At 50.1% G+C, this 24,341-nt stretch overlaps 1 protein-coding gene across 20 annotated transcripts in view; it reads left to right on the top strand.

The window, feature by feature from the left end:
• The window catches only part of TMEM44 (transmembrane protein 44), a 48,661-nt gene that overhangs the window by 2,676 nt on the left and 21,644 nt on the right, over positions 1-24,341 (top strand). For 11 of the 20 annotated variants that reach the window (XM_078350539.1, XM_078350540.1, XM_035274930.3 and 8 more), the window contains 7 exons: positions 1,047-1,173; positions 2,907-3,000; positions 5,165-5,331; positions 5,544-5,630; positions 12,259-12,429; positions 14,507-14,653; positions 19,376-19,480. In XM_078350539.1, the coding sequence (XP_078206665.1) occupies positions 1,047-1,173; positions 2,907-3,000; positions 5,165-5,331; positions 5,544-5,630; positions 12,259-12,429; positions 14,507-14,653; positions 19,376-19,480 (898 nt within the window). Of the gene's footprint in view, positions 1-1,046; positions 1,174-2,906; positions 3,001-5,164; positions 5,332-5,543; positions 5,631-12,237; positions 12,430-14,506; positions 14,654-19,375; positions 19,481-24,341 lie in introns of all 20 variants that reach the window. The other 9 variants (XM_035274926.3, XM_035274927.3, XM_035274924.3 and 6 more) reach the window with 1 other exon arrangement.

Raw genomic sequence — 24,341 nt, 5'->3', positions numbered from 1 at the left:
CTCAGTGTCTCCAGAGAAATGTAGCAAAGAGGCACGTACAACAATGCATTTCTGAGACCCTGTCAGTGATGCTGATAGAAACCTCCGGCCTCTTCCAGCCCGTTCTGCCCTGCCCTTCTGTGCATATTCTCTGGTGGATATGGGCTGGAGAGGGGCCATAAGGAGAGAATGAACAGGGGAAGGTTCTAAGGAAAGGTCAGCACAAAGTGCCAAAAAGGCTCTCCCTGTAAAGAACATGCTCGTTGTGGACACAGGCCGGCAGAAGCCAGGCTGCCCCACTTCCCAGGTGGTTTAGAAGAATTTCACTTTAATTTATTTAGGAGAAACAAGTTTCTTTTTAATTTAGGCAGTTAACTCTGCTCTGCAGTTATCTGTAGTGGTTGGGTTGCTTCCCCCCCCCCCCCCCCCCCGAGATGGAATCTCACTCTGCCGCCCAGGCTGGAATGCAATGGCATGATCTCGGCTCACTGCAACCTCTGCCTCCTGGGTTCAAGCACTTCTTCTGGCTTAGATTCCCGAGTAGCTGGGATTACAGGCACTCGCCACCACACTCGGGTAATTTTTGTATTTTTAGTAGAAACAGGATTTCATCATGTTGGCCTGGCTGGTCTTGAACACCTGACTGCAGGCAATCAAAGTGTTGGGACGTGGCCTCCCAAAAGTGCTGGGATTATAGGCGTGAGCCATCCCACTTGGCCTGGGTTACTTTTATAGCCCTCCTGTTTCCCTTTCAAAAAATAAAACCTGATGGCCACATTTTTAGTGCTAAGTGGGGAGTCATCAAATGGAGCCAGCCTGATTTGGAGTCTGAACGTAATTCCTCTTCACTAAAGGAGGCGGTGTCTTCACATCTCATGAGGTCTAGCTCCTGTCACGGGCATCTGGACAGGCGGCTCGGGAGTCTTCTGATTGTTTCCCGTCCGGAAACTAAGTTCAAAAACACCCCCTAAAAACCTCAGGGACACATGAAGATGCCCTTTACAGATGCACGAGTTTGGGTCCCAACTCATGGGTCCTGTGTTCTGTCAACACCCCTGTCACCCCAGGCTTCTCTATCTGAGATGTACAAAGAAATCCAGACAGGACCAGTCGCCACTGTGTGCTGCGTGCTGCCTCCTGACCAGTCTGTGCGACACTGTGGGGGCTATTCTGGCCAGACAGCTCACAATTCAGGTATGTTGGGCCTACAGCTGACGGTGGCTTAGGCCAGCAGAGGCCTGACCTCTCTCTCTGCTGCAGCCATGTGGCTTCTGTCTTGTTGCTTCAACGTGCATAGCACAATGTCGCCTCAGAATCTGTGCCTTTGCTGTTTTTTCTGCACCCCTCCGAGGCTCTTGTTCCCGATATCTGCTTGGCTCCCTGCTTAGTCCTTCAGGTCTTTGCTCAAAAGTTACCTCTTGGTCAGTTGCAATGGCTCAGGCCTGTAATCCCAGCACTTTGGGAGGCTGAGGTGGGTGGATCACTTGAGGTGGGGAGTGGAGACCCTGTGTCTACTAAAAACAAAATTAGCCGGGCGTGGTGCATGCCTGTAATCCCAGCTACTTGGAAGGCTGAGGCAAGGAGAATCACTTGAACCTGGGAGGCAGAGGTTGCAGTTAGCCAAGATCACGGTATTGCACTCCAGCATGGGTGACAGAGCAAGACGCTGTCTCAAAAAAACAAGCAAAAAAAAGTCACCTTCTCAATAAGAACTCCCCTGCTTATAATGGTGACCCACCTCTTCCACCAGTGTTCTGGATTCCATTATTCTAATCTATTTTTATCTATAGCTTAATCCCTAACGCACCATATACTTTACTTATGTGTACTCCTTTTTTTTTGGAGATAGAGTCTCGCTCTGTCACCCAGGCTGGAGTGCAGTGACATGATCTTGGCTCACTGCAACCTCTGCCTCCTGGGTTCAAGCAGTTCTCCTGTCTCAGCCTCCTGAGTAGCTGGGATTACAGGTGCATACCACAACACCCACCTAATTTTTTTTAAGCCTTCTGCAGCTTGTAACCCAGCTAATTTTTGTATTTTTAGTGGAGACAGCGTTTTGCCATGTTGCCCAGGCTGGTCTTGAACTCCTGAGCTCAGGACAATCTGCCCACCTTGGCCTCCCAATGTGCTAGGATTTACAGGTGAGCTGCCAAGCCTCACCTGTTTATTACTTCTTGTATGTGAACTCCCATTAGAATGTCACCTCTACAAAGGCAAGGATTTGTTCACTGCTGTATCCTTATCACTTTAAACAGCACCCGGCACCTAGTAGGTGCTTAATAAATAGTTATTTAGAGCTTTGACTCAGCCCCAGCTCATGTACTGGTGGCTGAGTCTTTTCCCAGGTGGTGATGTAGGCTTTGGGGCAAGGGAAAAGTAGCTTCAAGTTTCCCAAAAGCCTAGGCGCTCAGACAGACCTGTGTAGAAGGGTCCTATCCCAAAACACGTATACCCAGGAAATCCTGTTGTGCCCACTGTGGAAGCGCCTCCCGGGACTGTTCTTGGTCTTATGCCCATCCAGGTAGAAATGAAGGAAGGCAGCCTAGAGGGCAGGGCACAGATTTGGAGCCTTCTAGACCCTGCTTCAAGCAGCGTTGTCTCAAAAGCAAATCACCTTTCATTTTGGGTGCCCATTCTCATTAGCTAATAGAATACAATAGGGCCGGCTGGGTGAGGTGGTTCATGCCTGTAATCCTAGCACTTTGGGAGACTGAGGTGGGCACACTGCCTGAGCCCGGGTGAGACCAGCCTGAGGCATGCAGACCAGCCTGCGTGGTGGTACATGCCTATAATCCCAGCTACTTGGGAGCCAGAGGCAGGAGAATCACTTGAATCTGGGAGGCGGAGGCTGCGGTGAGCCGAGATGGTGCCATTGCACTCCAGTAAAAATACTTGAATGCCAAGACTCTCTTCCCATTTGCTCCCAGGTCTTCACGGGTGCCTACCTCGCAGCTATTGATTTAGTGAACTTCATGTTCACCCTCTTCCCAGTCTGTGGATCCAGATTCAAGCCTAATGCAGGTGAGTACGTGGCTGTCTGTTCCTGTCTCTATTCACCCATTCATTCTTCAGCACACTGAACGCCTACTCCTTAGGACTCTATGAGTGGGTGCCAGCCAGACACAGAGAAAGGAGAGGGTCTCATTAGGGCCACCAGCTTGGAGGTGTGTGCACACTGTGGACAGCCAGAGGGAGGGAAGGGCTGCTGGTGTCAAGGAAATTCAGGGCACTAGGGCTGGGACCACAGGCCGGGCATTCGGGCACACAGAGCAGCATGGGCAAAGGCTAGGAGGAGGGTGGAGTAGGGCATGGGGATGAATAGTGATATCTCAGCGTGCAAGTTCGGGGTGGCCAGGTCAGGCTTCACAACTGCTGGATGTGGATGCCAGGAACAGGCACGGGGCAACACAGGCAGGGGTTGGAAATGATGGGGCAGGATGAGTGGCCCTGAGCATCTACAGCTGGGGCTTCTTGAGAAGGGTCAGTAGTGTGCTTGGACCCTTGTTTAAAAAGAAGGGATGAGGGGCCGGGCGCAGTGCCTCATGCCTGTAATCTCAGCACTTTGGGAGGCCAAGCCAGGCAAAGGGAGGTCGGGAGTTTGAGACCAGCTTGGCCAACATGGTAAAAACCCATTTCTACTAAAAAAAAAAAAACAAAAATTAACTGGACGTGGTGGCATGCAGCTGTAATCCCAGCTACTTGGGAGGCTGAGCCAGGAGAATCACTTAAACCTGGGAACTGGAGGTTGCAGTGAGCCAAGGTAGCACCACTGTAGTCCAGCATGGGCAACAAGAGTGAACTCCATCTCAAAAAAAATAATAAAAGAACAAAAGGGATGAACTGCATGTGGTGGCTCATCCCTGTAATCCCAGCACTTTGGGAGGCTGAGGTGGGAAGATTGCTTGACACCAAGAGTTTGAGACCAGCCTGGGTAACATAGGAAGACCCTAGCTCTGCAAACATTTTAGAAAGTAGCTGGGCATGGTGGTGCATGCCTGTGGTCCCAGCTGGGGAGACTGATTTGGGAGGATCACTTGAACCCTGGAGGTGGAGCCTGCAGTGAGCTGTGATTGTGCCGGTGCACTCCAGCCTGGGCAGCAGAGCGAGACCCTGTCTCAAAAATAAACAAATACATTAGAGGGACTGCTGCTGCCTCAGTGTGTAGTGTAGCATGCCCTCAGCTGTCAGTGCTGCCCACTGAGTATTTTTAGAGTTTCTCAGGAGAGAGCTGGGCAGTGGTTTATACCTAGAATCCCAGCCACTCATGAGGCTGAGGTGGGAGATTGCTTGAGCCTAGGAGTTCAAGTCCAGCCTGGTAGAGTGAGATCTCACCTCAACAAGAAAAAAACAAGTAAAATTGCTCAGAGGAGTGTCTATCTTATATTTCAAGGAGATTTTCAGACACCACTCATGGCCGGGCACGGTGGCTCATGCCTGTAATCCCAGCACTTTGGGAGGCTGAGATGGGCAGATCACGAGGTCAGGAGTTCCAGACCAGCCTGGCCAACATGGTGAAACCCCATCTCTACTAAAACTACAAAAAATTAGGCAGGCATGGTGTCAGGCACCTGCAATCTCAGCTACTCGGGAGGCTGAGGCAGCAAAATCACTTCAAACCAGGAGGCAGAGGTTGCAGTGAGCAGAGATCATGCCATTGCACTCCAGCCCGGGCCACAGTGCGGGCCTCCTCAAACAACGACAACAACAAAGAAACAAAGGCCCCGCTCACTGCTGTTTGTCCCATTCGCAGCTCCTGCTGGTGCCATCACCGATTCGCTGGTTGATGCTCTCACCACGCTTGACCTTATACCAGTTCTGCTCTGCGGAGACTGTAGAAACCACCAGGGGATGGTGCCTTATCCCTGGGAGCGCTAGTCCCAGTGAGGCACTGCTGTCTGCATGCAGATCCATACAATAGAAGATAATGTCCTCTCTCATCTCCGCCTAAGGAAGGAGAACAACACCAGTTATGGGAGCAGGGGTGTGCCCCAGTGGTGGAGAGGAAAGGCTCCTTGAGGAGGTGGCTCAGTTACAGGGCCCCGAAGGGTGGGGAGGAGCTGGCCTGCAGAATAACGTGGGACCCCGTTTTGGCGTCATGTGGGGAGTTGACACCAGTTCTTCCCAAGCAGCTATCTGACAAGTTCTAGGTCCCAGGAGCCACGTGGGGTTTTGGTGTCTGTTGCAGATTGGGAAGCCCGAGAGAGGAAGAGGAGGCGGCGGCTTGGGGCGGGCGTGTTTGCCCTGGCCCTGCCACTGAGCCTGGGTCCGTGCTGGGCTCTCTGGGTTGCTGTCCCAAAGGATTCAGCCACCATCCGGGGGCCGCAGCGGAAGCTGCTGGCGAACCTGCTGCAGGTGAGGCTGAGCCATTTTGGGGAGGACTCGGGGTACTGTATGTCCTGCCAAATGCCCAGGGTGGGATGAGACGGGAGCCGGGGCAGTAGGGTTAAGCCTTCCATTGTTGGAGGAAACCTGAAAGCAGGAAAGGACTCCTGAGCTTTGGCTGTCTCTTGGGGCGCATGGGCAGACTGCACTGTGTGCTGACGGCGGATCACCTGTTCTTGCAGGAAAACCCTGAGATCCTCGGCTACCTGCTGGGTGGCATTGCTGCCTTCGGCTCCTGGGCTTCTCGGATCCCCCCTCTCTCCAGAATTGTGAGGCTGGGGGTGGGCCTGGGACTGTGGGTCACATGGCAGGTCTCAGGGCATCTGGGAGCATCCCGAGAGGGGCAGGTCTCAGGGCATCTGGGAGCATCCCGAGAGGGCCAGGTCATGGGGCGGAGGAGGTGTGGCATCACTGTGGGGGCATGACGTGGACTCAAATTTTTCTCAAGAGCATTAGTGTGTATGACAGCAAGTGGGGGTGTGTGTGGAGAGTGGGCAGCCAACCCGGGCCTTCTGAGGACTACGGGAGCCTCTCGGGGAAAGCCCAGGTGTACTTTCCCATTTCCTGTAGCAAATGAAAAGCAAGCTCTGAGGGAAAAGCCCCTACACTGGATAAACCCAGGAGAGAATGAAATTTGAGAGACTACAGGAGTCAGCTGTGAGGTTCTGTGTAGATCAAGAGTGTCTTACTGGCAGGCATTCTCCAGGCATCTGGGTGAGGGAGGCCCTGTATTGACCAGTCCTTGGGGGGTAAGATGTGAGCAGGGCTGAGTGCTCACCCTCCGGAGCTCACAGTCTCATGGAAGACGTAGGAATGTGAAGCAGCATCTCCCAATGCTTGAAGAAAGATAGGAACGAGTGTTTGGGGCCGTGCGTGGTGGCTCACACTTGTAATCCCAGCACTTTGGGAGACTGAGGCAGGTGGATCACGAGGTCAGGAGTTCGAGACCAATCTGGCCAACACAGTGAAACTCCATCTTTACTAAAAATACAAAAATTAGCTGGACGTGGCGGCAGGCACCTGTAATCCCAGCTACTGAGGAGGCTGAGGCAGGAGAATCGCTTGAACCCAGGAGGCGGAGGTTGCAGTGAGCCGAGATTGTGCCACTGCACTCCAGCCTGGGCGACAGAGCTAGACTCCATCTCAAAAAAAGAAAAGAAAATAATAAACAAGCATTTGGGGTTTCAGAGGAGAGAGAAGCCTCCTACACTCTTCAAATGAGCAAGAGTGAAAACTGTTTACGCTGCCAGGCGGTGGGGTAGTGGGGAGGTGTCATGTTGGCTCAGAAGGGAATGTGAATTTGAGGACACAGGCTAGGGAAAAGCCATCGACAGAGCACACAGGAAAAGCCCCCATGCGTGAAAGCACCTGAGAAACAGCAAGACTGTGGATGTGTGACAGCTGCTCTGCCAAGTTTCCTGTGCAGATGACTCTGAGACAACTGCTCCTGTCTCACTGATTGAACAGTGGCCAAATCCAGCCCCGTGGCATGCCATAGGCCCATTTCATCTAAAAAGAATCAGCCGGGTGCGGTGGCTCCTGCCTGTAATCCCAGCACTTTGGGAGACCGAGGCAGGTGGATCATTTGAGGTCAGGAGTTCAAGATCAGCCTGGCCAACATGGCAAAACCCTCATCTCTACTAAAAATACAAAAATTATTCAGGCATGGTGGCGGGTGCCTGTAATCCCAGCTACTCGGGAGGCTGAGGCAGGTGAATCATTGGAACCTGGGAGGTCGTGGTTGCAGTGAGCTGAGATTGTGCCACTGCTCTCCAGCCCAGGTGACAGAGCAATAATCCATCTCAGAAAAAAAAAAAAAATTACTTGCCCAAGAGCGTCCTGATTAGCATTTGGGGATGGAGCGTTGTTAGTGGTTGTTTGCGAAGTCAGTGAAGCTGAAGTCTGTGCTGTGACTGCTGCATGGGTCTCATCAGTGGTGTCCTGTCTTTAGATTAATGGAGGGGAGAGTGGTGACCATCTGGTGGTCAGCAGCCCACCAGTGTGGCTCTCCAGGGTGGTGTCAGAGCTGGGAGGCCAGTGGCATCAAGACCTGTGAAGGAGCTGACACAGTGCCCTGACCCCGATAGTAATTCCCTAGGGCTGTTGTAACAAAGTGTCGCTAACTCTGAACAACAGAAGTTGATCATCTCAGTGCCAGAAGTCAGAAGTCTGAGATGAAGGTGCCGGCGGGGCCGTGCTCCCTCTGCAGGCTAGGGAAGGATCTGTTCCAGGCCTCACTCCTCTCCACGGTTCAGGTAGCTCCTTGGCTTATGGTAACTTCAGTTTCACGTGGCCTTCCCTCTGTACCTTTCTGTGTCCGACTTCCTCCTTTTTATGAGGACATTGGACTAGGACCCACCCTAATGACCTCATCTTAACCGGATCATCCACAAAGACCAAAGACCCTATTTCCAAATAAGGTCACATTCACAGGTACTTGGGGTTGGGACTTCCACATCTTTTTTTTTTTTTTTTTTTTTTTGAGATGGAGTCTCATCTGTCACCCAGGCTGAAGTACAGTGGCATGATCTCGGCTCACTGCAACTTCTGCCTCCCAGGTTCAAGCGATTCTACTGCCTCAGCTGCCAGAGTAGCTGGAATTACAGGCATGTGCCACCACACCTGGCTAGTTTTTGTATTTTTAGTAGAGATGGGGTTTCACCATGTTTGGCCAGGTTTGGTCTCAAACTCCTGACCTCAAGTAATCTACCTGCCTCAGCCTCCCAAAGTGCTGGGCTCACAAGTGTGAGCCACCGCGTCCAGCCTAGGAACTTCAACATCTTTTGGGGAGCACATATTGCAACCCATAACATCACTCCACCTAAAACAGCCCCAGGCAAGCCCCAGCACTGTATTTTCTTCAGAGCATTTGGAACTACCTGAAAGGTGCCCCTTATTTCCCGGTTCTGCCTGGTCCGGCAGTGGAATGTTAGCACCTTGCGGGTGGTAGCCTTGTCTGTGTCGTTTCTCATTGCCCTGCAGGCACCTGGGGCCTGATCATGGTAGGGGTCAGCAAACACTGAGAGAGCCATTTCATCTGGCCTGGAAAAAAAGGAAGCTGATGGGTGCGTGAATCAGAGGGCTGTGTGGCGGCAGAAAGAGCAGCCTTGTTCTCTAAGTCTCAGAGAACAGAACCAAGACAGGGAAGAGGTTGGGGATGGGCCTTTTCCTGTTTTTGTTTTGTTGTTTTTGACTTTGTTTTTGAAATGGAGTCTTGCTCTGTCACCCAGGCTGGAGTGCGGTGGTGTGATCTTGGCTCACTGCAAACTTCGTCTCCCGGGTTCAAGCAATTCTCCTGCCTCAGCCTCCCGAGTAGCTGGGACTACAGGCACCCACCACCATGCCCAACTAATTTTTGTATTTTTGGTAGAAAAGGGGTTTCACTATGTTGGCCAGGCTGATCTCGAACTCCTGACTTCATAATCTGCCCACCTCAGCCTCCCAAAGTGATGGGATTACAGGCGTAAGCCTCCGCGCCCAGCCATTGTTGTTTTTGAGACAGAGTTTCGCTCATCCGCCAGGCTGAAGTGCAATGGCTCAATCCCAGCTCACTGCAACCTCTGCCTCCTGAGTTCAAGCAGTTCTCCTGCCTCAGCCTCCAGAGTACAGGTGCCCACCACCATGCCCAGCTAATTTTTGTATTTTTAGTAGAGACAGAGTTTTGCCATGTTGGTCGAACTCCTGACCTCAGGTGATCCACCTGCCTCGGCCTCCCAAATTGCTGGGATTATAGGCATGAGCCATCACACCTGGCCCCTTCCTGCTGAGTAAAAGGTAGAATTTCAGGGTAAGCCACTACACACTGCCTGGCATCTGGATAGCCGTCAGCATTCCCCCGCCCTAGGAGGTAGTCCTCTCCCCGTCCCTACAAGGTAATGAAGCCTGAGGGCCCCCAGGCAGGATGATGAGTGAGATTCCACTGGGGATTCAAAAAAGGAAATGTGGTATTTATAGGGAAGTAGATGCTGCCACCTCTCAGTGACTCTGGTTGCATGGAGAAGAGCCAGGGCTAGGGTTTCCTTCGTAGGGAGAAACCCAGCAGGATTTGGGGTATTCTGGGAAGCCAGGCCAGCATGGCTTCAGACCTTGGCTCTCCCAGAAGCTGCTCCTAATTTGGCCATGGTGAGCTTGCTGAGGAGATGGCTGGGTGGCATTGGTGGGAAAATTCCCATTGCTCCAGGAGTGAGTCCTTGAATGGGACAAGGGGTCTGAACAGCCACTGATGAGTGAAGCATTCTGCTGACACCAGGAGTCCTGGCAGCTGCAGGCACCATCTTGGCATGTTCTGACTCCAGCCCCTACACGGACGTGCCAGGCAACCCACAGGGGGCGTGCTGCCTGCATCTGTCCTGCCTGTAGGCAAGGCCTGCATAGGCTGGAGAGGGACTGCCACATCTCATTCAGCCACAATCGAGTTCTGTTCTTCAAGCAGAGGTTAAGCACCTACTGTATGTCTGGTGCTGCAGATAAAAGCTCTCTACTTTTTTCAAGGTCAGCCCCAGGCCTGACCCTGAGAAGAGACTTATTTGGAAGACAGTGGGCACTGTCACTGGTTAGCATGGGAGTGAGGGCAGAGGCTCCCAGTGCGGGCTCATCCTGAACAGCAGTGAGAGCAAGGCCAAGAGGCAGGAGGCCCACGCCCAGCCAGCTCTGCCCGCCACTTCCCCTCTGGCCGTCAGTGTCCCCTATAACATCGTGGTGGGGTGGTTAGGCCGGGAGACCTCAAGGACCTCTAGCCAGAGAGTGCTGCTCCTGTGTGAGGTGGGAGGGGCTGATGGGAAGGGGCTTCGTCTCTATCCTCAGCCTCTGGGTCCAGTGGGCCAGGCCCCACCCTCCCAGCCGGCTGCCCCCACCTGGGAGAAGCATTGGACTGCGCTCTTGCTGTGATGCAGTCTTCAGTGGGGCAGGCCAGACACAGGGAGGCCTGGGGACAAAACTGGAGGGGACGCAGACGGAAATGTGACGCTCCTAAGGATTCATTTTGAAAGTTAAAATTAAAATGGGGCAAAATTGGCCAAAACATGCTTTTCCTCCTGATTTTTTTCCATTCCCTAGCCAAAGCCCATATATCTTTAAAGGTGGTCACCGAATGAACATATTTAATGAGCCATCTAATGAGTTTATATATATATTATATATATAAACTAAATTTTATATGTATTATAAATAAACTAAATTATGCATAAACTTATCTATATATAATTTAATTTATATAAAGTTAAATTATACAAAAATCATAATTTATGTATATGAACTCATCTAATGAATTATAATTTAGTTTATATATAACTCATCTATTGAGTTTAATATATAAACCAAATCATTTACAATTTTTATTCATAAAAATTTATATATTTAAATATATAAGTATATAATCATAAATATATGGTGTTGGCCAGGTGTGATGGCTCATGCCTGTAATCCCAGCACTTTGGGAGGCGGAGGCGGGTAGATCGCAAGGTCAGGAGTCCGAGACCATCCTGGTCAAAATGGTGAAACCCCATCTCTACTAAAAATACAAAAATTAGCCAGGCGCAGTGGCAGATGCCTGTAATCTCATCTGCTCAGGAGGAAGGCAAGAGAATCACTTGAACCCAGGAGGTGGAGGTTGCAGTGAGCTGAGATCACGCCACTGCACTCCAGCGTGGGCACCCGAGCAAAACTCCATCTCAAAAAAAATATATAGTGTTTACGTATACATATTCATGTATATATAAAGTGACTTTCTGTATATAAAGGCTACTTACATATAAATAGTGCATATTTCCTTTTTTGAACCAATATTTTCATAACATATGCTCCAGAAATGTCCTCTTGGCTTTAAAATTTTCAGAATGTCATCTCTCATTTTTCTGACCTTCCCCATCTGAACTGGCTCAGGTACAGAAGGGTCAGGCCTTAGCTCTTCTTTTTTTTTGAGACGGAGTTTCACTCTTGTTACCCAGGCTGGAGTGCAATGGCACAATCTCGGCTCACCGCAACCTCTGCCTCCTGGGTTTAGGCAATTCTCCTGCCTCAGCCTCCTGAGTAGCTCTTCTAATTTGATCTCTGTGTTTGGCTGTTCTTGCGTTGCTATAAAGGAATGCCTCTGGCTGGGTCATTTGTAAAGAAACGAGATTTAATTGGCTCCTGGTATTGCAGGCTGTCCAGGCATGGCGCCAGCCTCTGCTGGGCTTTTGGGGAGGCCTCAGGGCCTCATGGCAAAAAGCAAAGCGTGAGCAGGCAGGCCACTTGGTGAGAGAGCAAGAGTGTGCTCAAGAGGGTGGGAGGGAAGGTGCCACACATTTTTAAACAGCCAGATTTCTAGAGAATTCACTCACAATCCTGAGGCAGCACCCAAGGGATGGTGCCAAACCATTCATGAAAAATCCACCCCATGACCCAGTCACCCCCCCACCAGCACCACCTCTAACACCAGGGATTAGGATTCAGCATGAGATCTAGGGGAACAAATGTCCAAACCATACCCTCATGTTCTCCCAGCAGACACTGAGAAGCCCTTGCCCAGCATCAGGTGCTGGGGCACTGAGATGGTGAGGACCCCGTCCAGCTCTCAGGAGCCCTCTGACTGTAAAGAGCTGAGTCATGATCAATACAAGGTAGTCTGCTAGAGGGATGTGTTAGAGCCCAGAAGAGGGAGTTGCTTGCTCCCCTTAGGATGGAGTTGGTAAGGGAAGGTTTCCCAGGGTTAAGTTCAAGCCAGGTTCTGAGGGATGCGTAGGAGTCTGACAGGCAGAAGAAACAACTTGAGTAAAAACTGGAAATGTAACAGAAGCATTGCCCTGGGAGACTGGTTGTGGGCAGAGGGCTTGCCCCACAACCTGCTGTGCCACTGAGGGACGTGGGTCTTGTGATCTGGTGCTCCTCCCTGCCCAGCCCCTTCTTCTCTCTGTGCAGTGCCGGGGGAAGACATTTCCCTCCATCCATCTATGGGCCCGGCTCCTGTCGGCACTGGCTGGCCTCCTCTATGCCTCGGCCATTGTGGCGCACGACCGGCAGCCTGAGTACCTGCTTCGAGCCACACCCTGGTTCCTGACCTCCCTGGGCCGCGCTGCACTGGACCTCGCTGTATCCACCCAGGCCTGGGGAGCTCCCTGCCTGCAGCCAGAGGAGGCCTGTGTCTCCACTGCTCCCTGCCCCTGCCCCACTCTCCTTTTCTCTTGTTAGATGGAATTCTCCCAGCAGCCAAGGGATGGTTTGAAGGTTGGGGCAGGCAGGCTGTGTGTGTGGTGGCTCATACCTGTAATCCAAGCACTTTGGGAGGCTGAGGCATGTGGATCCCCTGAGGTTGGGAGTTCGAGACCAACCTGACCAACATGGAGAAACCCCGTCTCTACTAAAAATATATATATATATATATATATATATATATATATATATATATATATATATATATGTATATATATACACAAAATTAGCTGGTGTGGTGGCACGTGCCTGTAATCCCAGCTACTTGGGAGGCTAAGGCAGGAGGGCAGGAGAATCACTTGATCCTGGGAGGGAGGCGGAGGTTGCAGTGAGCCGAGATCAAGCCATTGCACTCCAGCCTGGTCAACAAGAGTTAAACTCCATCTCAAAAGAAAAAAAGAAGAAGAAGAAGAAGAAGGTTGGGACAGGCAAACACAAATGCAATTATTTGTAGTTTTATGTTTCCCCCTTTTTTTTTTCTTTTGAGACAGAGTCTTGCTGTGTTGCCCAGGCTAGAGTGCAATGGCGTGATCTCAGCTCCCTGCAACCTTCACCTACCAAGTTCAAGCAATTCTCCTGCCTCAGCCTCCCAAGTAGCTGGGTCTACAGGTGCGTGCCATCACGCCTGGCTATATTCTGTATTTTCAGTAGAGACTAAAAATGTTTGTATTTTTAGACGCTGCCTGTGGGTGATGGCTGTGCTGTGTTGGTGGTGGGGTGTGTGTGGGCAAAGCAGGGCTGCACCCTCTCTGCAGGTGCTAGAGGGGAGTCTTCGCTTGCGTCTTCCAGCTGCTGGTGGCGCTTGGTGTCCCTTGGCACATGGCAGCATCATTTTCATTTCTGCCTCGGCCTTCACATGGCCCTCTTCCCTTTGTGTATCTTCGTGTGTCTCCTTTTCTTACAGGGACCCCAGTCGCTGGAGTCAGGGCCCAGTCTAATCCACAATGACTCCATTGTCTCTAATTATATCAGCAAGGACTCTACTTCCAATAAGGTTACAGTCTGGGCCAGGCGTGGTGGCTTACACCTGTAATCCCAGCACTTTGGGAGGCCGAAGCAGGTGGATCACCTGACCAGCCTGGCCAACGTGGTGAAACCCTGTCTCTACTAAAAATACAAAAATTAGCTGGGCATGGTGGCAGGTGCCTGTAATCCCAGCTACTCAGGAGGCTATGGCAGGAGAATTGCTTGAATTGGGGAGGCAGGGGTTGCAGTGAGCTGAGATCATGCCACTATACTCCAGCCTGGGCAACAGGGAAAGTCTCTGTCTCAAAAAAAAAAAAAAAAAAAAGTCACGTTCTGAGGTGGATCTGAGTTTTTGGGGACACCATCCAACCCACCACATGTATTGTCACTGTAAGCCAGGCCTGTCAAGAAAGATGTTCCAGGCCAGGCATGGTGGCTCACGCCTGTAATCCCAGCATTTTGAGGGGCCAAGGCAGGCAGATCATGTGAGGTTGGGAGTTCGAGACCAGCCTGACCAACATGGAAAAAACCCTGTCTCTATTAAAAATACAAAATTAGCCCGGCATTGTGGCACATGCCTGTAGTCCCAGCTACTCGGGAGGCTGAGGCAGGAGGATCGCTTGAACCCGGGAGGCAGAGGTTGCGGTGAGCTGAGATTGCACCATTGCACTCCATCCTGGGCAGCAAGAGTGAAACTCCATCTCAACAACAACAACTACAAAAAAAAAGGAAAAAAAGATGTTCTTCATAATGCTTTTGTTTTGCAAATATTTTCCAAGTGCCTGTTAGGGACAGGGTCTCATTGGGTTCTGGGCCCTTGTGGGAACAGGTCTATGTGTCTTCAGACGAGCTACTCTCTGTCCCAGGCAGGATAAAACTGGGGAGGGAGGAGAGTAGGTGAGTCGGGGTGGGGGGCAGCATGGTGTGAAGGGGTGAAGAGCCGCAGTAGGTGGCTGGAATCTGCTTCCTCCCTTAACTTCTACCGTCTCAGATTATTTTCCTTTCGTGTGTGATGAAGAGCAAGATGAGACAGGCGTTGGGATTTGCCACTGAAGCCAGAGAAAGCCCCGACAGCCAAGCCCTTTTGACCTGTGCAGAGAAAGAGGAAGAGGACCAGGAGGCGAGCAACGAGCACAAGGTCTCTGGCTGGAAAACTCTGGTCCCAGCAACAGTATCTTGAGAAACAGCAGGATGCTGTGGACGTGTGAAAGCTGCCTGCCGAGTGTTCTCTGCAGGCGACAGACAGCTGTCCTGTGTTGCTGACACACAGTGGTTAAACCTAACATGACATGTAACGGGCCCATTGTGTTTACTGGTATGGAGTGGACGGGGCAGTGAGCCTCCGTGAGGGATAGGACTTAGGAATTCTGGAAGTCCCTCCCTGCTTGGCCAGTTGGTCACTTGATTTTTATTTGTATTTTATTTTACTTTATTTTTATTTATTTATTTGTTTTTTGAGATGCAGTCTCGCTCTGTTGCTCAGGCTGGAGTGCAGTGATGCAGTCTTAGCTCACTGCAACCTCTGCCTTCCGGTTTCAAGTGATTTTCCTGCCTTATCCTCCTGAGTAGCTGGGATTACAGACACATGCCACCACACCTGGCTGATTTTTTTTTTTTTTTAGATGGAGTCTCACCCTGTCACCAGACTGGAGTACAGTAGCGAGATCTCAACTCACTGCAACCTCCGCCTCCTGGGTTCAAGTCATTTTCCTGCCTCAGCCTCCTGAGTAGCTGGGACTATAGGTTTGTGCCACCACACCCAGCTAATATTTGTATTTTTAGTATAGACAGGGTTTCACCATGTTGGCCAGGATGGTCTTGATCGCTTGACCTTGTGATCTGCCCGCCTCCCAAAGTGCTGGGATTACAGGTGTGAGCCACCGCACCCGGCCAATTTTTTGTATTTTTAGTAGAGACAGGGTTTCACCATGTTGACCAGGCTGGTCTCAAACTCCTGACCTCAGGTAATCTGCCTACCTCCACCTCTGAAAGTGCTGGGATTACAGGCATGAGCCAGGGTGCCCAGCCCACTTGGTCACTTTAAAAAGCTACTGTTTATGTTCAAAGCTAAGGGAACCCTGAATGCAATAGGAGCCTCCATTTTCCCAGTTATACAAATATTTTGAAGTTTTTTTGATCACTGAATTACTTAATATATGTTTAGCAATGTAGATGAAATAGTCAAATGCCCACTGAATTCTTTTGAATAATTTACTTAGTGGTATATAAATTCACATGCTACATACCTTAATATATTTATTTTTAAATAATGTGATTTCGGCCAGGTGCTCTAGCCTACACCTGTAATCCCAACACTTTGGGAAACCAAGGCAGGCGGATTGGTTGAGCTCAGGAGCTCAAGACCAGCCTGGGCAACAGGGTGAAACCCTGTCTCTACCAAAAATACAAAAAATCGGCCAGGTGTGGTGGCACATGCCTATAGTCCCAGCTACTTAGGAGGCTGAGGCAGGAGGATCTCGATCCTGGAGGCAGAGGTTGCAGTGAGCCAAGATGGCACCACTGCATTCCACTGCAGAGTGAGACCCCCATCTCAAAAAAATAAACAGGGCCAGGCATGGTGGCTCACTTCTGTAATCCCAGCACTTTGGGAGGCTGAGGCAGGCAGATCACGAAGTCAAGAGTTGGAGACCAGCCTGGCCAACATGGTGAAACCCTGGCTCACTAAGAATACAAAAAAAAAAAATTAGCTGGGTGTGGTGGCGCACGCCTGTAGTCCCAGCTGCTCGGGAGGCTGAGGTAGGAGAATCACTTGAACCTGGGAGGCGGAGGTTGTGGTGAGCTAAGATCACACCATTGCACTCCAGCCTGGGCACCAGAGGGAGACTCCATCTCAAAAATGTGAATAAATAAATTCTGTGATTTTCACTCATACTTCTCCAAAAACCGTATTCCCACTTTCACAGGCATCTTTAACATCTACGTCGTTACCACCACCTAACAGTGCTCCAGAGGCTGTCATCATGCTCAGCTATGATACAGCCTTTGGGAATCGGCTTGTGGTGTTGTCTCCACAAAGTTTTCTCAAGCCACAAAGACCCATTTCCTATTTATGGTCACTGGAATGTAACTGCTTACTCTATTGCTTTTTGTTGTTGTTGATGATAGTGCTAAAAGCTGATCTTTAAAAGTGTTGTTTAGGCTGGGCGCAGTGGCTCACGCCTGTCATGCTAGCACTTGGGGAGGCCTAGATGGGCAGATTGCCAGAGCACAGGAGTTCGAGACCATCCTTGGCAACATGGTGAAACCCCATCTCTACTAAAAATACAAAAAATCAGCCAGGCGTGGTGGTGGGCGCCTGTAGTCCCAGCTACTCAGGAGGCTGAGACAGGAGAATCACTTGAACCCAGGAGGAGGAAGTTGCAGTGAGCTGAGATTGTGCCACTGCAGTCCAGCCTGGGCAACAAAGTGAAACTCTGTCTCAATATATAAATAAAAAGTAAAAATGTTGTTTACCGTAATATCAAACCTTTATAATTATGTCATGCCACTGCCAAAAGTTAACATGTCCCCTTTTATTGATTCAAATAGGTGATCTCTATAAGTAGCCAGAACTTATTCTATTCTAATTGAAGCCATTTGTCTTCATCAAAAGTCTTTGGGGCCGGGCGCGGTGGCTGACACCTATAATCCCAGCACTTTGGGAGGCCGAGGCGGGTGGAACACAAGGTCAAGAGATCGAGACCATCCTGGTCAACAAGGTGAAACCCCGTCTCTACTAAAAATACAAAAATTAGCTGGGCATGGTGGCGCGCGCCTGTAGTCCCAGCTACTTGGGAGGCTGAGGCAGGAGAACTGCTTGAACCCAGGAGGCGGAGGTTGTGGTGAGCCGAGATCACACCATTGCACTCCAGTCTGGGCAACAACAGCGAGACTCCGTCTCAAAAAAAAAAGAAAAGAAAAGTCTTTGGTTCCAAATAGTTGAGAAAGCACCTCAAAGAAAGCCTATAAGGACTTGAATATAAAGTGGCTTCCTTTTTTCTAAGATTTTTTTTTTAAGACAGAGTTTCACTCTTGTTGCCCAGGCTGGAGTGCAATGGTGCAATCTCAGCTCACCACAACCTCTGCCTCCCGGGTTCAAGCAATTCTCCTACCTCAGCCTCCCGAATAGCTGGGACTACAGGCATGTGCCACAATGCCGGGCTAATTTTGTATTTTTAGTAGAGACGGGGTTTTTCCTTGTCGGTCAGTCCGGTCTTGAACTCCTGACCTCAGGTGATCAGCCCGCCTCGGCCTCCCAAAGCACTGGGATCACAGGCGTGAGCCACCATTCTCGGCCCTTTTATTTATTTATTTATTTTGGAAAAAAATTTCTCATGTATTACCTGAACTCTTCACTACTGACTCCTCTCACAGAGAGTGGGAATGAGGCTGTGAATGAACCTCCTTTGTGACCAGGATGGAGGCAGTAATGGGGAGTGCATTTGGACCAACAAGAATGAAAACTGCTCCTCCGAATGTTCTGCAAATGGCTTACCAATGTGATCTGACTGAGTCAATGAAATAGATCATGGTGTGTGTATATGACAGATGAAAGCGTTTTATATAGGTCCTCAGACCAGAGATCCAAGTTCCCAGTGAAGGCCCTAGTGGGAAGTTATTTTCATTTCGTTCTAGCAACTGTTAGGAAATTGTATCCCAAAAGGGGGCCAAAATAGTAACAGGGCGCTGTGTGTCTTGAAATTCTGAAGAGAGAAGTAGAAGCCTTTGGAGTCTCTCTTTAGCAATCCTTCAGAGCAGTGGCCCTAAACCAGGATTACCTAGGAAATGTTAGAAATGCAGATTCGAGGGCTCCACGCAGATCTCCCGAATCTGAAACTGAGGGTGTGGTCCAGCAATATGTATTTTATTTATTTTTGAGATGGAGTCTCACTCTGTTGCACAGGCTGGAGTGCAGTGGCATGATCTCACCTTATTGCAATTTCTGCCTCCTGGATTCAAGCGATTCTCCTGCCTCAGCCTCCCAAGTAGCTGGGATTACAGGTGCCCGGCACCACACCTGGACAATTTTTGTATTTTCAGTAGAAATGGGGTTTCACCATGTTGGCCAGGCTGGTGGTGAACTCCTGACCTCAGGTGATCTGCCTACCTCCGCCTCCCAAAGCACTGGGATTACAGGTGTGAGCCGCTGTGCCCGGCTGCAATCTGTATTTTAGCAAGCCCACAGGGTGCTTCTGATGTGCACCAAAGGTAGAGAACCACAGCTTTGCAAAAGCCCTTATTTGGCACCTCTTGCAGTGGTTCCCACATTTTGCTGCATGTTAGAATCATCTGGGGAGCGTTTAAACTATCCACTTTTTTGGTTACATCTCGTACCAATGAAATCAGAATCTCTGTAAGTGGGAAGTAAGTATTCGTCGTTTTGTTTGGAAGACAGGGTCTCGTTCTGTCACCTAGGCTGGAGTGTAGTGCCTCGATCACAGCTCACTGCAGATCGCTGCTCAGTGATCTTAAAACACAAAACCAACCAGGTGTGGTGACTCATGCCTATAGTCCCAGCACATTGGGAGGATCACTCCTGGATCACGTGAGCCCAGGGGTTCAAGAAAAACCTGGACAACACAGTGAGACTTGTCCCTACAAAAAAATTAAAAACATAAAAAATAAAGATTCCTAGCTGATGCTACTGTGCTGCAAAATTTGTCACATCAAAGAGAAAGATAAGATACATCTTATAGGAAGCAGAAAGTGAGATGTGCTGTAAAAAACAAAACAAAACAAAACAAAAAAAAAAACAGAAAATACCACGGGGATTCTTTTGGATAAAATGTGACCTTGTTTTTAGAAAATGCCTCCTGACTTTGAGAATTCTCCTTTCTGTCTCCCTGCCTCTACTTGCAAGAATTCGGATTGGGTGCCTCTCACCACACTGTCACACTGCAAGTCACTGAGGACAATGACAGCAATCAATCGCTACATGGAGCTGACCATCGAGCCTGTGCAGCAGGTGAGTGGCCATCAGTCACATCCAGGGGCCCAAGAGGGTGGGAAGCAGTCATGGAAGGCTTCCGGAGGAGGTGATGCTTTAGCTGAGGGATGAGTAAGACAAAGCAAAGAAGCAGGTAAAAAAGGAGCTCTCCAGGTGGGGGTGTTGGAGAGAAAAATATTTTCTCTGTACCCTCATAACTGATGAAACAGACTAACGAGAAAAAAACCAGCTTTAGTTATTTGTACATGGAAATTTACAAAGAAAACTGTGGCTCAAGGAGGTGGCCAGACGATGGAGGCTTATATACCATATCAGGCTGAATAAAGGAAAAGAGGCTTAGGGTTCCGGGGTGGGAGGCGAGCTGAGGGAGGACCTGTGTGATAAGTAAGGGCTGTCTTGCTATACAGCTAAGAAAGAGTCTCGGGTGACAGGAGTCGTCTCCAGAAGTAGCTCTCTTCCTGGTGCAGAAATATCTTTACAAATGGAAATTTCCTTTATAAATAGAAATTTCCTTTAAGAAAGGGAAAATTTATACTCGATTTTCAGGCAGTTAGGGGATGTTAATAGCTCCTGTTGCTTTTCAAATACCTTTAAATCTAAAGAATCCATATGCTGGCCGGGCGCGGTGGCTCACGCCTGTAATCCCAGCACTTTGGGAGGCCGAGGCAGGCAGATGACCTGAGGTCAGGAGTTGGAGACCAGCCTGGCCATCATGGTGAAATCCCGTCTCTACTAAAAATATAAGAAATTAGTTAGGCATGGTGTCACATGCCTGTAATCCCAGCTACTCAGGAGGCTGAGACAGGAGAATTGCTTGAACCTGGGAGGCAGAGGTTGCTGTGAGCCGAGATCGCACCACTGCACTACAGCCTGGGCAACGAGAGTGAAACTCCATCTAAAACAAAAAGAAAAAAAAAAAAGAATCCATATGCTAAAGAGGCATATTTTGGGGTGGCATATGCTGGTACCCTTCGGGAGTGAGGGGAGATGAAAGGGTGAAGGAAGGGGTCGGGTCATTTAGACGTGGAGTCTACCTATCATCTTGAGGGTGATGGGAATCGGGAGGCTTGAGAACTGGAGACTCCGGGTCAGATGTGTATTTTAGAGCCATTCTGGGAAGTTGTTGTGGGTGGCCTGGGGCAGAGGAGACTAGCAGCTGAGCAGCCTGTCAGGGCCAGTCCGAAGCCTGAGAAAGAGGCAGTGTGACTTAAACAGAGGGTGGAGCAGGTGGAGAAGCAGAGACAGAGTTGAGAGAGATGGGAAGTGGAGCATTGGAGGGGTGAGGAGGTGCGGGTGAGGCGGGGGCTCCGGATGACTCCCTGAGTTCTACACGAGGGGTCCTCATGAGGAAGAGGATTGGGAAAGAGGTGATGAGAAGTTCGCCCCATGTCCCACAGTTCCACCCAGACGGTTCTTGTCAAGGTTACCAATGACCTCCAAGCTGCTAAATCCGCCGTCATTGCATTCTGAGATTCCAGAGCTTTGCACCTGGCCACCGGCTGCTCCCGGCGCCTGTGGCCCGCACTCTTCTGTGCTTTCTGCCCCTTCACAGGCTCTTCTTTCCTCGCAGCCTCTGCTGGCTCCTCCTGTAAGCTGGACTGTAGAGAGGGAGTCCAACACCCTGTCCCAGGCAGGCTCCCTGCTCCTGGCGGACCCCTGCAGTCCCACAGTCGCCTCGCTCTGCATATCAGTGCTTGCTGACTTCCCCGGTTCATGTCTCCGTCCTTACCCCTCCCCTCAGCTCCCATCTCAGCTGCCCAGCTGCCCATTCAGCTGTCACCATATGGCATTTCAGTTACCGTGTCCAACACAGAATTCTGGATTTCCATGCCCAGACCGGCTCCTCTGCCCATCCTCATCTCAGTAAATGACGCATTGTCTATGCAGTGGCTTAAGCCCAAAATTCCTCTTTCCTCGGCCCCACCCACATGCCCATCCATTCCTTTTAAGAGTCCTGTAAATGCTTCCTTATTTAAACTAGGTCTTCAGTGCCTCGGCCTCCTGGCTGATCATCCTCTCCACTTCTCCTCTGGTCCTGCCCTGCCCATCTCTAACAAGCAGCCAGAAGAATCATTCACAAATGTAAATGACATCTTGTTCCTCTTGTTTAAAACACTCCTGGCCAGGCGCGGTAGCTCACGCCTGTAATCCCAGCACTTTGGGAGGCCAGGTGGGCGGATCACGAGGTCAGGAGATAGAGACCATCTTGGCTAAAAAGGTGAAATCCCGTCTCTACTAAAAATACCAAAAAAAAAAAAAAAAAATTAGCCAGGTGTGGTGGCACGTGCCTGTAGTCCCAGTTACTCGGAGGCTGAGACAGGAGAATCTCTCGAACCCAGGAGGTGGAAGCTGCAGTGAGCTGAGTGAGCTGAGATCACGCCACTGCACTTCAGCCTGGGCGACAGAGCAAGACTCAGTCTCAAAAAAAAAAAAAAAAACCAAAAAAAAAAACAGGCCAGGGCTCTCAGTGGCCCACACCTGTAATCCCAATGCTTTGGGAACCTGAGGTAGGAGTATCACTTGAGGCCAGGAGTTTGAGACCAGCCTGGACAACACAGCAAGACTCCACCTCTCATCTCCTTTTCATTCTTGTCTAGCTACACAGAGTTTCTCTCCATTCCTCTGCCCAGAATGCTCTTCCTCCCAATTTTTCACACGGCTACCTTTTCTTGTCTTTCCAGCTTCAGCATAAATGTCTGCTCCAAAGCTCTTACTACCACGTCTGAAGTAGGACCCCTCTGTCCTACACTCTATTTTATTACCGGTTTCAATTCTCTGCAAAGCACTTATCACTGTCTTTTACTTTGGTTTGTCTGCCTTCTGCTGAGGTGTATACTTTATCTCCTGTCTTGTTGACTCCTGGTGCTTGTACCATTGCAGTCCCAGGCGCTCAGTAAAGGTGTGTTCTGAATACATGGTCCAGTGGTGAGGGCCCCGCCAGGCCGCCCAGACTCACAGGTACCTGCAGAGAGTCTGAGCCTGAGAGAGAGGTTTTGTTCTTTGCCATTGTTGCTCCCTGGATACTGGGTGATCAGAACCTGGTGTATGACCTACGCGAAGTTCAGAGAGATTCAGAGCATGCCTTTACAGCTAGGAGCCCGCCTCAGCCGTGAAACCATCCTTCCGAAGGGAGGGAGGAGGCGGGGCATCCGGGGAATCTCTTGGGAAGGCATGGGAGTTCCTGCAGCATCTGGGCAGAGCTTTGCACTGAAAAGTTGGTGTTTTTTTTTTTTTTTTTTTTTTGAGTTGGAGTTTCCCTCTCATTGCCCAGGCTGGCGTGCAATGGTGTGATCTCAGCTCACTACAAACTCCGCCTTCAGGGTTCAAGGGATTCTCCTGCCTCAGCCTCCCCAGTAGCTGGGATTATAGGCGTGTGCCACCACACCCAGCTAATTTTGTATTTTTAGTAGAGATGGGATTTCTCCATGTTGGTCAGACTGGTCTCGAACTCCCTACCTCAGGTGATCCACCCACCTCAGCCTCCCAGAGTGCTGGGATTACAGACATGACCCACGGTGCCCAGCCTGCTCTGGAAAGTTATACTTCATGGGACTTCGGAAGAATAGTGTAAAAGTTGTATTCACTTTAACCCTTCCTGGAGCTCAGTCTTGGCAGGATTCTTGGGAAACAGACTCCATGAAAGAAGAGTGTGTTCCACCTTCATTCTCTCCCACCGAAGCCCACAGGGGTGTCTTCAAGATTCCATCCAGCTTCTTCCTTCTGTGTCCATCAGAGGGCAAGACGAAGAAGCCCCACGCCCCATGGTCCACCCGGGCTGGCAGGCACCTCCCTCAGCGCTGGGGGCACCCCTCCCCTCATAGCCTATCTACTGAGGGGGACGGACTTGCCAGGCTCTGAGTAAAGAACAGCAGCCAACGCTTCCATGGTACTTATGAGTTAGGGTACTGGTCTAACGCTTTACACAGATTACACAGATTAACTCCCCACAGCCGACTCCTGAACTGTTATACTCATTGCACAGATAAGGAAATTGGGGCTTGGAGCAGTTAAGTGACCCGCTCAAGGTCACACAGTTTGTTGGTGATAGAACCAGATTCAGACCCGCCTCTACCTGAGTTTGTGCCATTGACCTCTGTGCCATACAGTCTTTTACTTGGCATAATGGCTGACACCAAGTAAACGCTTGATAAACGGTAGTTTATTCTTAAAAAAATACTACTACTGACTGGGTGCAGTGGCTCACGCCTGTAATCCCAGCACTTTGGGAAGCCAAGGCAAGTGGATCATTTGAGGTCAGGAGATCGAGACCAGCCTGACCAAAAGGTAAAACCCCGTCTCTACTAAAAATACAAAAAAATTAGCCAGGCATGGTGGCGGGCAACTGTAGTCCCAACCACTCGGGAGGCTGAGGCAGGAGAATTGCTTGAACCCAGGAGGCGGAGGTTGCAGTGAGCCAAGATCATGCCACTGCACTCCACCTGGGTGACGGAGCCAGACTCTGTCTCAAAAAAATAAAAAATAAATAAAAATAAAATAATACTACTTACCATGTAAGTGTTAATAAAAATTATCCTAACAACTTTATGAGGAAGTGTCCTAGTCTGTTTCACATTACCATAAAGGAATACCTGCAGCTGGGTAATTTAGAAAGAAAGGAAATTTCTGTGGCTTATGGTTCTGCGTGTTTACGTGGCACCAGCTTCTGCACTGATGAGGCCTCAGGCTGCTTCCACTCATGGAGGAAGGCAAAAGGGAGCAGGTTCCACATGGCAAGAGAGGGAGGAGGGGGTGCCAGGCTCTTTCTAACAAGCAGTTCTTGCAGAACAAAGTGAGAACTCACTCATGTGAGAATCGTACCAAGCCACTCAGAAGGGCTCTTCCCCACGACCCAAATGCTCCCACCGGTCCCCACTTCCAA

The sequence above is a fragment of the Callithrix jacchus genome, chromosome 15 (assembly GCF_049354715.1).
Source record: "Callithrix jacchus isolate 240 chromosome 15, calJac240_pri, whole genome shotgun sequence".
NCBI lineage: Eukaryota > Metazoa > Chordata > Mammalia > Primates > Cebidae > Callithrix > Callithrix jacchus.
This window is presented reverse-complemented; position numbering and strand designations above follow the sequence as displayed.